Raw genomic sequence first — 15,018 nt, forward strand, 5'->3', positions numbered from 1 at the left:
GTTTCAAAACTGTGTGGGAAATTTAAATCTCTCTACCACCAATCCTGCAGCAACTACGGAGGATTAAAATGTGTTATTCCTGCATGGAGTTCTTGCCTTTATCCAGTAGGATCAAAATAGGAGTTAGCATCATTTGAATCCTGGTATCATTGCTCCTGGAGCAATTTTATAAAATGTGAGCTCTGCAAAGCTGTATCAGATGTAAGTGCTGTACGTTATATTTAACTTTTTGTAGTGAAACTTTTGAATCATACTTACTGTGTGCTTTCTTTGCAGTATGTTAAGGTAGTTGGAGAGTGACACCTGCTCTTAATAAATGCCCTACACAGTACCAGCTGTCCAGGACTATCAATAATCTAAGAAAAAATATGGCAGTCATGAGGTTTACTCCTATGGCTGCCGCACAAGTATGCCATTGTGTTTAAGCACTCATCACTGCTTTGTACCAAACCAGGGTGGATTTGATTTAAATCACTAGTCAGGAAGACTAGATTTAATCATGCATTTCTACATAAAAGTGCATTCTTCTTGGTTGTTATAACCTTAATACATATTCTTCACAACTCAGAGATAGATGTAGGTTTCATTTTTAGAAGGTACACGCTATACATTTTTAAAGTGATTTATTTTGAAAACTTTTCAGATCAGTTTTACAGCTATATCAGAAAATGAATGATTGTTTGGTTAATTCATTTACCAAAGGTAATTTAAGCAGATATTTATGAAGTCATTGGGAGGTGAACTATCTCCAGTTCAACAGGTTAATCATTAATATTTGGAGGATTTTCTTGCCATGCTGTATTAAGAGGAGAACATCACCAGACAGACATTTAAATTATTTTATTTAACTAAAACGACGACGTTGTGTATTTCTGGATTTATTTCTTCAACAGCAAACATATAATATTTTAATAAAACAAGCATATGAATTTAGTTAAATATTCAAGTTTTTCTTTGTTGCACTGTTTGCATTTTGCACGCATGACTGTCTTACCTACAGGTAGAGGAACTTCATTAAAATATTTCCAAACTGGGTCTCTTTTATGGCCTGCTGCCACCATAGGTTTTCCCTTCTAGTGAGAGAATGGTATGGTAGATCTCAAATCAATGAAGGCTACACTCAGAAAGACCTCAAGACTTCTGGAATATGCTGCTCGAATAGTTTCACTTTTGTTTCTACTGCCTGTCCCTCCCTTCTCACATTTATCTCCAGACTTCTTCTCCTTGTCCAGATCTATTCTGCCCCCAACAATCTTCTATTTATTGAACTTTTTGAAACTTTGCACTTTTAAAGAGAGGTAAGGGATTGACTCTGTACACAAATTTGCAGAGGGGTAATAGGGGTGAGGTCTGTTATTTCTCATCTCTATATATTATTTATTTTATTTATTTATTTTAAAACATTTTTGCTGTTAACAAGCATGTTATATCTGGAGAGACAAATCCACAGTTTGAGAACTGCAAAACTAAGCATCTCTGATGGTATCTTCTAGACTGAGCTCTGAGTCCCATTGGGTAGATAGAAAGATTAATCTAAATAATCTATACAGAAGCCCCTGGAATCCCATAAAATTGGTTCCCTAATCCATGAACTACTGGAACTCATTTACAAAACTTTTCTTAAATATTACATGAATAGATTGTCTCATACTATAGAATTAGAATTTATAATTCCTATTCCATGATGAGATATTTTTGAGGTATAGGTTGCATATGCATCCGAAGAAGTGGGCTGTAGTCCACGAAAGCTTATGCTCTAATAAATTTGTTAGTCTCTAAGGTGCCACAAGTACTCCTGTTCTTTGAGGTATAATGTATCTTTAGATGGGCTTTTTCCTCAAAGTACTTTATTTAAAAAAAAAAAAAATCCGATTTCAATTAAAAAAAATTGGATTTTTATCCACCCTGTACCAAACCACCTTGTAGTGTTTCACAGTTAGTGTTCATCTTAGACAGGGTCATATAGTAATTGGCACTGCTTTTTTTGTTTTTGTTTTAAATCTAGTAGTGTGGGATATCAAGTCAAAATTGTTCTTGGTTTCCCCCATGCAGTAAAATTGATAACTGCTTTCTCCTATGGTAGCTTGGTGAAATTGTAGTATGAAGACCCATTTTAAAAGGAAACCTGCATGGACAATGAAGACTATTTTTTATCATTTTTGAGCATATGAAATTTACTGGAAATTGCATTTGGTTAGCAAACTGGTATTTTTTTCCACATTTAATAAAAAGCCATGTAACACACTCTTTCTAGATAAGTTAGAATTTTTAACAGACTATGAAGTTGCTTATTTACTTCTGGGTAGCAAGTCTCTTTAATTTGGGTTACTGTTTGGATATGGGTTGGGTATGTTTTTCCTTTTACTAACCCAAATAACCCCTTTATGTAATAGTTGATGGTTCCCAGTAGCCCTTCATTAATAATTCCCTTCCTTCTTTTGCCACTTTACAATTCTTTTGGTTCTTTACCACAGTTTACGCTTGATTGGGTGTGTGACTTCCAGAAGCTGCTATTGGTAGAATCAGTAGATGGAGCAGGATGGGTGCTCTTAAGAGAAGAGTGTTTGGTTTCTTGTTCTTTTAGCAGACATAAGTAATCATTTAAGGGTGGAATTTTCAAAAATACCTAAGGGAATTGAGCATCTGAATCCCTGAGGTGCTTTTGAAAATCACTTTTCCAACATGTGCAACCAGGGGAGGAATTTGGCATCTTGCTACACTGCAAATCAAGTTGGACTCTTTGCAAAGCCTGTTATCTAGCCTAACTAAAAATTACATCTCTGGTAAAGTAGTTCATTCAACTGATAAATAACTTTTTTGAAGGGTTGATGACATTTAATGTGCTCGGCGCAAGCAGAGTCAGCAGGGGGGAGCACAAGTAAGCTGTATTCCTATATCTCTAGTTAATCACTGGTGCACAAGCAAAATAAGCGCAAAATCATGCTAACCTCGAGCTTCATCCAAAACGTGGGAACACTTTATTTTGATAAATTGAAAAGGGATTATTAACATGCATGTTTTACCACAGATACTGAATATAGTGGAAGGTTTTTAAAAGTAACTATACCTAAGCCTACGATTTAGTTACAGGTATTTTTAGTAAAGGCCATGGACAGGTTGCAGGCAACAAACAAAAATTCATGTCCTGTAACCTGTCCATGACTTATACTAAAAATACCTATGATTAAATCTTGGGGGAGGGCGCTGGAGGAGCGTTGGGGTGGGGGTGCTAGTTGGGGGGATGGCCTTGGCCAGTGGCCAGCCAGGGACTGCTGCCGCGGACCACGATTGCTCCAGCTGGCCGGGGACCGCTGCCCGGGGTCTTTTTCCATTAGATGATCCTTTTTCGCTTCATGTTTTAGAATCAAGCATTAGGATTTTCACGCTGAAATGTTCTCCAGCTTGTCACTATCATATTAAATCAATTGCTGATATTAAACTTCCAATGAGGAAAAGCCGCTTGTTTTCAGAATTTAAGCCTTCGTTTCTTAATGGATTGTTTTTAGCAGGTGATGCAACCGCCGCTGCCAGTGATGGATCTTTGGTCCAAAACAGTTACGATGCAATAGAAGGAGGAGGCTTCATGGGTAGGACATTCTTATTAAACACTTTTTGAGGAACTTAATTTTTAAAGCCATTTCAGGCTGGAGGTGGTGGGGTGTTATTCTAACAAATGTATGCTTTGCTCAGTGTAAGTTTATCTCAAGGAAATTGACTTTGGTGTTTGAAGCTTTGTTTTAACATTTTATCGTGCTTATCCATGTAAGTGTTTTTTAAACAACAATCCAGCCAAAACCTTTCAGTAAGTGCCTGGCCAGAATGTCAACATAATAGCATGATATCAATGGAAGTGCTATTATTTTTGTGTATTAACCTAGATGCATTTCTTGGATAACTTATTTGAATATGTAAACCCTCTTTGTCCACTCTAGCAACCACGTATCCATCTCCTGCTCCCCAGAATCTTAAAATGGGTAGAAATGTTGGGTATTCTTATCCCACCTTACCACCAGGCTACCAGAATTCATCTTCACCTGGAGCACCAGGAATGCAGTCCTCACCCCTGCAATATCCAGCTGGACCACAACCATTTCCTCAGGTAAACATTGATTTTGTCTATCACTAAAGCTTCAGTCCTGTAAACTGCTTGGCTCACTTTACCTATTTTAGAATGCAGTGCACAGATTTGTCCCTGTTTAAAATAATAGACTGAACATTATTAAACATGGAATTCTTCATCAAATTTTGTATTAGATGTATTCAAATAAGTTTTCTTGCCAAGACCGCTTGTACTGTGCAACGTGTTCGACCTAAATTATGCAGCAAGGGTCCCCTGATTTATGTGGCATGGCTACATTGAATTATGCAGCATTATACTGCAGTGTTAATCACCACATAACTTGATAGGCTGAGAGACAGTGGTAGAAGGGCTGAAGCACTGTCAGTGGGGCTTGGAGGATGTGGTTGCCAGGATTCCTAGACTCTCAAAAGTACAGAGCTCCACAACACTGAGTCTTAGGAGTTATGCACCCGGGGAAGGCATCTGCCCAGTAACTTCATGTTTGTGTGGTTTAGAAGAACAGATATGGCAAGTCTCCCCTTGCTCCATCCCAGATAATAATTGTGGATCTCATGCTGCTGCATGTACTCCCACTTGAGCTGGCCACACTGGTCCAGATCCTCAAAAGTATTTAGGCATCAAACTCCCTTTGAAATCAAATTGATGCAGCAAATGCATACATACGCAGATAAAATATGATTATTTCTGTGCCTGGATAATAGCATACACCAGGGTCCTGTTGACTGCCAAAAGAATTCAATAAACTCGGAAGTCTTAGAACAGGTTCATGGTGGTACCTATCTTTGCTATAATACATAAACTGCTTGTTTCTTGATAGTTGACAAGATTAAGTTAGTTTTGTAACTAGTGCCCGAATATATTGCAACAGAACACCAAATAATACTTGAACTACAAAATTCTGAAAGGGAAATAATTTGTTTCTTTTTTAAATTGATGTATCATCCAGATAAGGTCAATTAACTTCTTAATTTTTTATTATTTTTTTTTAACTTAGCCTGCCTTGGGCACTAATCACATAACTGGGTCTATGGGTGGCCTGAGTCTGCAACCAGAAGGATTAAGATCTATCAACCTTCTTCAAGAAAGAAATATTCTTCCTACAACACCTTTGCAGGCTCCTATCCCAAACTTGCATGAAGAAATCCAGAAGCTCAACTGTAATCCAGAGTAAGGTTTCCCATTAGCTATAATTTATCAAAAGAAATGGAAATAAGAACTATTCCTCAGATTTAAAAAAATCCTTAGGGTCTAAAAATCAGCATATAAAATTCTTACATTCCTGAAATATTTGCTTAGTTTTTTTGGATACTGCTAGTAATTGTTTGGAAAGCAGCTTCATTTTTATTAAAATAATGAAAGATGAAAAATGGCTTAATTTTTTTACTTTAAAAAAGGTGAGTAAAGTACAGACCAGAGTGCAAACACTGCTCTGGACATATTCCAGGTATAAGACAAATAGATTCATTCGTGTCTTAAACTATTCCTCATAATCTCTCTTTATAGTTTATACTTACTTCAGCAAAACTGCTGGTGTTCAGTTGATCAGAGGAGAGTGAAATGCAAGTCCATAGCAGCTTTTATTGCTGTCAGTCAGTTACCTCTCTCTGTCTCAAGTGAGAAGGAGGGTTCATGTGTTCTCACTGGAAAAATTCCTCTGGGAACATTGTAATGTCTTAGAAGTTTGTATGAAAGTATATTGTAGTTTATATAAGATAATATCAATTACTAAATCTTCTTCTAAACCCTGTTTTTAGAACATTTTTGGTAAACCGTATCCCTCCTTTTGCCCTTGCTCTGTCAGAGACCTAAAAATAGGTTTGATGAGATTAGTTGGATAACTCCCATCAACAACCTCATCTCCTCTTATAAACAGGGGATTCCTTGAGTGTAATCCTTTTTTCCAGGATATAGATCTGGTTAGTTATCTAACCAGCTGAAATTATTTCTCCACTCACCTCAACATATACATCATATTTTGAGATAGTCATGCCTAACTCCATCATATCCATTAGACAAAGATCAGTACTTTGAAGTACTTAGGCTCTTCAGTCCTAAGGCTAATGACTAGGCCTTCTCCTGCTACAATATGTAACTAAAGTGTTTTTCATGACGCTATCTACAGCAATATAAACACAATAAATACAAAACTGTGTTTAAGCCATCTGATAAAATGAGTCTGCACTGTGCATCTCAAGAGTGGATTGTGATCCACCTTGTGGGAACGTGGTCAAAGGCCTGGTACTTTCAAGGCACTTGGATAGGTGTGATAGAACCCAAGAGTTACAACCGGCAAGAAACAAAAGTCAAAAACAGAATGGATTCTGGGCAGTTGTAGAAGTAGAAATTAAGTCATTTAAATAAGGCAAAGCAAATAATAATAATAATCTTGAATGTACATTACATTTTGAACTCTGTGCCAGAGGTAACCAGTGAAAAGTTTTAAATAATGGAGTAAATAGTTGGCTAAACAGAAGGCTAGCAATGTAGTGTCTACTATAATCTAACTGAGAAAACCTTGGCAATATTATCAATTTACATATAACCAAAGATACCCTTTTGATGTCTATCTGAGAAGTCTAACTTGGGGTTAAGTAACCTGTATGTAAGTTTTGTATTTGTAACAGAATGTGTTAGGGGCCAATATACTTATTCCACTCAACCAAATGTATACAAAATACGGTGACAATTTAGGAAAAACAAGGGACGTGTGATGGTTATGCCTTGGATTCAAACAGTTCAGGTTGAAGTTGCAGTGGATTTGGCATAAAGCTGGAGAGGGTATTCTGTCAGGAAATAGTAATTCACTGCTATCAACTGTGAAAAGAAAATATAAAAGATGCTATGTACTACTTAAATAACAATGTTATTCTCTGAAAGTCTGAAAATAACCCTTTATCTTTCATGTAGGTTGTTCCGATGTACCCTGACTAACATTCCTCAAACTCAGGCCTTATTGAATAAAGCCAAACTTCCTTTGGGGCTCCTGCTTCATCCTTTCAAAGACCTATCGGTATGATGAAATATTCAAAGTTTTAAATACTGTAGTGCCAGCTATACCTGTACTAGAGTTCAGTAACAGATAACTAACTCTATAAGAGGCAAATGTCTCAGATAATCTTGGGCCCAGGAAAAAAACCTCCCATAGAAAACTGCTTAGTCCTGTTGCTTCTGCTCCATGAAAACCAGTGTCATCTTTTTAAATATCTGCCCCCATTGTTACAGTCCCTAGCCTCATCTTAAATGATTTTGGAAGCAGAGGTGCAGTACACCACTCAAACTATAATGAAGTGAGTTAATATATTTTAATATTGGTATAGCTTGTGTAGTTTTATCTTTTCACCTAATCACCAGCTGTAGCCATTGATTTCTTCCTATACTCCAGTTCCCTGAGCACTAACTCTTAACAAAGTCAAAAACTGAGACTCAGATGGCCTCAGACCTCCTTTAAGCCATGTATTACTTGGATTTAATTTGCTACTATTGCTGCTGTTCCAGATAAGTGTGATTTTTGGTGGTGGTGTAGTGATCACTAGAGTCATAAGGAAGGCAATGTGGATTCAATTACTATAAATTCATATGGGTCCCACAGCCTGTTACTTCCACAGTTGACTTCAATTTCTAACATACGTCTTTATATAATGTCTGTTTCTGCAGTGCTGAGTTGGGGGACAGTGTTCTGTCTTTTTTTAAAATAAACTGAAAATACAAAATTAGACATGCAATTGAGAGGTTTATCATCTTTTTTTGAAAAAGAAACATACACAGCTAAGTAGGTTGGAGCCTGAATTTAACCAGCCTTTCTAACAGTTAGTTTTGGGGGCACCATGTGGATTGGGGTATTTTCTTCCTCTATTCTGTTTAAGTGAGAGTTGCATTTAGGCTGGCTAACCTGAGAGCACAGAGAAGATAGTATTACAATTGTAGATATGTCATAAGCATCTTGCTTTGGGGTTTTAAAGCAGAAGTTCCTCTTTTCCAGCAATTACCTGTGGTCACCTCCAGTACAATTGTGAGATGTCGTTCCTGCAGGACATATATTAACCCTTTTGTCAGCTTTCTAGACCAAAGGAGATGGAAGTGCAACTTGTGTTATAGAGTGAATGATGGTAGGTTTTAAACCAATGAGCCCACTTAAACATTCATGTCAACTTTTGAATTTGACTTCTACCAGTATTCCATCAATACATTTTTTTTCCTGACATCTGAGGTCTGCTGCTATACGTCTGGTCCTTCCCAGACCAGCATTGTGTGATGTAGGGAGTCTTCCACTAACAGACCAAGATGTAATCACTAAAGAGCTTCATTGAGTTTGAAACAATCTCCAAATGTCGAAATATTATTGTACTAACTTGCTGCCCTACTTAGTACCCCCTATATATTTCCTCTTACACAGTATCTCACTGCAGATACAGCATGGTTACTCAGACATGTCTGTGCTAAATCCTAGCGCAGTTAATATTAGTGTATGTTAGTGTGAATTGTAATAATATTATAATTTTCATTTTATGTAGTTCCTGAAGAATTCATGTACAATCCTGTGACAAGAGTATATGGAGAACCTCATAAAAGACCTGAAGTTCAAAATGCTACTATTGAGTTCATGGCTCCCTCCGAATACATGGTGAGGTTTTGTTTCCTCCTCTTAAACTTTGATATATTGCTTTAATGTCTAGGGGCTCCAATCAGAAAATATCCCTATTTTTTTTTTTTTTAACCCTCATGGTGTCTGCATGTGTTCACACCCAGGGTTTCTTATACTAATGTACTGCAACTTCAACACAATGTTTTCTTGACTTAATATCAAGAAAAATTGCACACAATCATTGCTTGCACTTCTGTTTTTGGTAGATGAGTAAAAGTCATTTGATGGTGCTCCCCAACAGTATATCTGAGATTGATCAATTTTGTCGTCGTCTGCAGTTATAGCTGTAGGTGCCAGTGGTTCCTTTACCTTTACCAATACCTTTTGTGTATTGATCTTGAATTATGACAAGTTTTTGGACCTCACCCCTCTAATATAAATAAATGTTTTTTGTCTCTCTCATACTCTCACAAAACCTAGATGTATTCAGGACCCCTAAGCTGAAAACCCCGAGCATGGGACGCCATGATCTAGTTTCTGTTAACATGCCTGGCGTGTTAAGGCAAAGAATCTTAAATAATATATATATAAAAAATTGTGGTTCCATCGTCTAAATGTTAATCTTTATTTCTGGTTCATATTAGCTCTTAATATTGTAATGAAAAATATTGGAAAATGTTGTCATTGTGGCTTAAACTGTACTTAAGATGATATAGTTGTACTAAAACCACTGGGTAATAGACCAAGAGTCCAGTCCTGCAACCTTTGCATATCTGAGTTCTCCTATTGACTTCAGTGAGTGTTTGGATAAAGGTTGCAGAATGTGCTCCTTAAGCATTACCAGCTAAACTAAACTAATGGTGATGAAATGTATCATTGTGTCTGCACTTTTCTAAAGTAACTTGTGTGTCATCTAGATTGGAAAATACCAGTTCTGAGAACTTGGGGAAGACAGCTTGTTAAAGGGACAACATCAAATCAGATACATTGAAGTACAAATTAATTTGTTCAAAATACCTTCGGTTTTAAAAAATTAATACTTTAGAAAGCTAACATAGATATTCATATATTTTTTCCTTGCATTATCTCAACTTTGGATTATAACTAATCACTTCTGGATTACTATCAGACTCTCGTATGCTATCAGAATGCTCCACTGTTTGGGTTACAAATATTGCTGTGGAACGGTCAAAAAAAGTCCCTTGGTAATCTTTAAATTACATGGGAATATTCTTGTTGACTCTGGATTTTATAAAATCTTATTTTTACAAACATCATTTTCAGGCCAAATTTGATCTTGCTGAAGTGAAACTGTCAGGACTAGAATTTATCCCATATGTTTTTCCTCCGTATTTCCTACTGTACTATCTTTGCTTATTTGTCCGCTATTACACAAATGAGAGAGATTTCTATTTTGGGGATGTGTTCTGAGTGATGCAATGTAAACCTACAGTATAACCAATAAACTGAGACTGACAATTTCAATCACTGGACATTAAAAATCTCTTGGGTGTTTTTTTTTTAGCTACGTCCACCTCAACCTCCTGTGTATCTCTTTGTGTTTGATGTCTCCCACAATGCAATAGAAACGGGATACTTGAATACAGTCTGCAAGACCTTATTAGACAATCTTGACTTGTAAGTTTTGGTTCTCGTTTCAGAATTTAATCTTTTTTCCTTATATTTCCAGTATTTTCTTTGTTGAAATGTTTTTTGTGATCTGTGAAACTAGTTTAATGTTGTGTGAACAGGATTTTAATTTAGTCCATTTATGACCCCGAGAGGAAAATTTTCAAAGTACTGCATAGGAATTAGCCTTAAATTCAGTTCTTATCAATTGTAGTTGCAATGATAATTTTAAAATGTAGCTGTCAGTCTGATTACGCAACTTCTTGGTTTTGCTTTAATAATGCAAAAAATGCATAAGAATATCATAGGTTTGCTTTGAACAAAGATTTGGAACTATGGCTTTAGAAACAGTAATTCAGTGTGCACTCCTTGCAACAAATGCACATACATGTCTATAAAGCTTTGCATGAGACACAAGTTGGGTGAGGTAATATCTTTTATTGGACCAACTTCTGTTGGTGAGAGAGACAAGCTTTCAGGCTTACACAATGATCCTCCTCAGGTCTGGAAAATGTGTCTATACATACATGCACACAAGGTAACAATTTGTAGCTACTCCCACTATGAACTTGTGTAATGCTTTACATCTTTTACTCCTGGGAGAATTCAGCGCCTTAAAATTAAAAATTACATGCACAGTATTTTATAATTCTGCATATTTTATTTTTCAAAATAACACAATATAATCACACCAGTTTCAATTATTTTTGGTGATTTATTTCAAAATACCTGTCAGCAAGTATGTCTGTAACAATACAGACAACAAAAAAGATTCAGGAAATGTTTTTTGACAAATAGATTCCTAATCATGGCATATTAATACAGAACTCTGAATAATAATTCATTTAAACTACAATACAGAACCGTATTTCCCACACCCCTCAGAAGCAGTGCAAAGGCTTGGGGGAGTCAGGAGTAACAGAGGAGCTGAGGGAGGGGGAAATAAATTGCTGGAAAGGAGCCTGGGTGTGAACTTGGATGGTTGTTGGGTATGGGTGGGAAGAGTATGGAACAGGTTTTTTGGGGGAGGTGGGGAGGGATTATTAGGGACCTTCCCCCATGCAGATGACAGGTTGAATTTCCATAGGGGTCCACAACTCCATTCAAAAATTTTTAGGGGTCCACAAATGAAAAAAGCTTGAAAAACCGTTGATTTAGAGTAAGTCTCAACACAGGTAATGTCAGTTTATTGCCGTAAAATGGCTCAAAGCCAAGCCATAAACAAATTTCAGTACTGCAGTTGTTCTAACTCCTTGTTGGGGGGTGGGGGAGTGTAAGCATTAGCCTGATGCAATGGATATTGCAGAAGCTATATTTCCCAGCAGGAATAAAATGTCCCTCTACCTTATGTCATTGTAATAGCTCTGAGAGAACGTACTTGCACTTGAACAGTGTAGGCTAACTAAAATTGACTTGCTGAACACTTTGTTTTTGATTTTTAGGCTTCCTGGGAACACTAGAACAAAAATAGGTTTTATAACATTTGACAGCACAATCCATTTCTACAGTCTTCAGGAAGGTCTCTCTCAGCCTCAGATGCTAATAGTTTCAGATATTGAAGGTATGTAAGAATAACATCTAAATTGAATTTTTATAAAATGATACCTAATGATTTTGACATACTATGTTGGCACAGTCTAGAACTCTAAATATTAAAATGGGTGAACTAGGGTGCCTTGCATTAAATTAGGATATTGACATAATTAAGATTACAGAAACTTGTTGGAATAAGGATAATCGATGGAACATGGTAATAGCAGGGTACAAAATTTATAGAAGTGATTGTAGGTCACACTGTTGGGGGAATGGCATTATGTGAAAGAAAGAATAGAGTCAAATATAGTAAAAATCTTAAATGAATTGAACTGTACCATAAAATCTCTAAGAATAGAAATTCCATGCTTGGACAATAACAATATAGCAATAGTAATATACTACCGACCAGCTGAATGGTGACAATGACTGTGAAATGCTTAGGGAGATTAGACAGGCAGTGAAGCAGAAAACTCAATAATAATGGGGGATTTCAGCTATCCTCATATTGACTAGGAACATTTCACTTCAGGAAGGAATGCAGAGATAAAAATTTTAGATACCATAAAAGACTGCTTCTTGAAACATCTTGTCCTGGAACTTAAAAGGGAAGGGGCAATTCTTGATTTAGTCCTAAGTGGAGTACAGGATCAGGTTTGAGAGGTGAATATAGCTGGACCGCTTGGTAATAACCATAATGTAATTAAATTTAACATCTTTGTAGGGGGGAAACATGTCAAAGAAATTCACTATGGTAGCATTTAACTTAAAAAAGGGGAGCTACACAAAAATGAGGAAGCTAGTTAAACAGAAATTAACACGAATAATCACAAGGGTGAAATGCCTGCAAACTGCACGGAGACTATTTAAAAACACCATAAATAGAGGCTCAGACTATATCAGGGGTTCTCAAACTGGGGGTCGTGACCCCTCAGGGGATCGTGAGGTTATTATATGGGGGGTCACGAGCTGTCAGCCTCCACTCCAAACCCTGCTTTGCCTCCAGCATTTATAATGGTGTTAAATGAATAAAAAAGTGTTTTTAAGGTATAAGATGGGGGGTCACACTCAGAGGCTTGCTATGTGAAAGGGGTCACCAGTACAAAAGTCTGACTATATGTATACTCCACATAAAAACCCCCAAAACATGCCACCATGACTAAAAAGTAGAGTGAAAGAGGCAGTTAGAGCCAAAAAATGTTTTAAAAGTTTGAAGTCCATTCCATCTGAGGAAATTAGAAAGGAACATAAACTCTGGCAAGTCAAGTGTAAAGTTATAATAAGGCAGGCCAAGAAAGAATTTGAAGAGCAACTAGCTAAGGACACAAACATTTTTTTGCCATTAGTTTTTAGGTACATCAGCAGCAGGAATTCTGCAAAACAGTCAGTGTGGCCTCTGGATGATCGAGATGCTAAAAGAGCACTCAAGGAAGATAAGGCCATCATGGAGAAGCTAAATGAATTCTTTGCATTGGTCTTCAATGCAGAGGATATAGGGGAGATTCCTACACCCGAGCCATAAATAGCAATAAGTAGCCGGGGCCAGATGGTATTCACCCAAGAGTTTTGAAGGAATTCAAAAATAAAATTGCAGGTGTACTAACTGTGGTATGAAACTACCATGTAAATCAGTCTCTGTAGCAGATGACTGGAGGGTAGCTAATGTAGCTAATAATTTTTAAAAAGGCAATTACAGGCTGGTAAACCTAATTTCAGTACCAGGCAAACTGGTTGAAACTATGCCAAAGAACAGAATTATCAGACAATTAGATAAACACAATACGTTGGTGAAGACTCAGCACAGCTTGTGTAAAGGAAAATCATGCCTCACCAATCTATTAAATTATCTGAGGGAGCCAATAAGTTTGTGGACAAGTGTGATCCAGTCAATATAATGCACTTAGATTTTCAGAAAACCTTTGTCAAAGTCCTTCACCAAAGGCTGTTAAGCAAACTAAGCAGCCATGGGCTAAGAGGGAATGTCCTCTCATGGGTTAAAAGACAGGAAACAAAGGGTAGGAATAAATGCTCAATTTTCACAATGGAGAGAGGTAAATAGTGGGGGTCCCCCAAGAATCTGTACTGGGACCTGTGCTGTTCAACATATTCATAGATGGTCTAGGAAAGGGAGTGAATAATGAGATGGCAAAATTTACAGACAATACAAAATGAAGATAGTTAAATCCAAAATTGACTGCAAAGAGTTACTAAATTGGGTGACAAAATGGCAGATGGAATTCAGTGTTAAGTGCAAAATAGTGCTCACTGGAAAACATAATCCCAACTATCCATACAAAATGATGTGTAAATTAGCTGTTACCATTCAAGAAAGAGATCTTGGAACCATCGTGGATAGTTCTCTGAAAACATCAGCTTGATGTGTAGCAGCAGTCAAAAAAGCTAACAATGTTAGGAACCCTTAGGAAAGGGATAGAAAATTAAACCAAAAAAAAATCATAATGCCACTTTATAAATCCATGGTATGTCCACACCTTGAATACTGCATGCAGTTCTGGTCACTCTATCTCAATAAAGAGATATTAAAATTGGAGAAGGGCAAGACAGATGATTAAGGGTGTTAGAACAGCTTCCATTGAGAAGAGATTAAGAAGACTGGGACTGTTCAGCTTAGAAAAGAGATGACGAAGGAGGGATACAGTAGAGGTCTATAAAATCATGAACCGTGTGGAGAAAGTGAATAGGGAAGTGTTTACTCCTTCACATAACACACAAAGTAGGAGTCACCTGGTGAAATTAAGAGGCAGCCGGTTTCAAATAAAAGGAAGTACTACTTCACACAACGCACAGTCAGCTTGTGTGGAACTTGTTACCGCAGGGCATGCTGTGAAGGCCAAAAGTATAACTAGGTTCAAAAAGTAATTAGATAAATTAATGGAGGATAGGTCCATCAATGGCTATTAGCCAAGATGTCAGAGAAGCAACCCCAAGTTCTGTGTCCCTAAGCCTCTGGGGGTGCATCTACACTGGACTAAAAGGGCTGTGGCTAGCACGGGTCAGCTGATTTGGGCTGCAGGGCTAGAAATTGCTGTGTAGACATTTAAGCTCAGGCTTGAGCCTGGACTCTGGAAACGTACCCTGACTGCTGCTGGCTGGGACTAGACAACTGGGAACGGACCACTTGATGATTGCCCTGTAGTGTCCATGGTCAGAGACAGGATATTGAGCTAGTAGA

At 37.2% G+C, this 15,018-nt stretch overlaps 1 protein-coding gene across 2 annotated transcripts in view; it reads left to right on the forward strand.

Moving 5' to 3' along the window:
- SEC24A (SEC24 homolog A, COPII coat complex component) overlaps positions 1–15,018 on the forward strand; it is a 50,752-nt gene that overhangs the window by 10,889 nt on the left and 24,845 nt on the right. Inside the window, exons 4-11 of one of the 2 annotated variants that reach the window (XM_008166411.4) lie at positions 3,507–3,587; positions 3,933–4,099; positions 5,076–5,248; positions 6,989–7,091; positions 8,061–8,187; positions 8,593–8,702; positions 10,189–10,301; positions 11,735–11,853. In XM_008166411.4, the coding sequence (XP_008164633.2) occupies positions 3,507–3,587; positions 3,933–4,099; positions 5,076–5,248; positions 6,989–7,091; positions 8,061–8,187; positions 8,593–8,702; positions 10,189–10,301; positions 11,735–11,853 (993 nt within the window). The remainder of the gene's footprint in view (positions 1–3,506; positions 3,588–3,932; positions 4,100–5,075; positions 5,249–6,988; positions 7,092–8,060; positions 8,188–8,592; positions 8,703–10,188; positions 10,302–11,734; positions 11,854–15,018) is intronic. The other variant, XM_005309446.5, reaches the window with a different exon arrangement.

This window comes from Chrysemys picta, chromosome 8 (assembly GCF_011386835.1).
Source record: "Chrysemys picta bellii isolate R12L10 chromosome 8, ASM1138683v2, whole genome shotgun sequence".
Lineage (NCBI taxonomy): Eukaryota > Metazoa > Chordata > Testudines > Emydidae > Chrysemys > Chrysemys picta.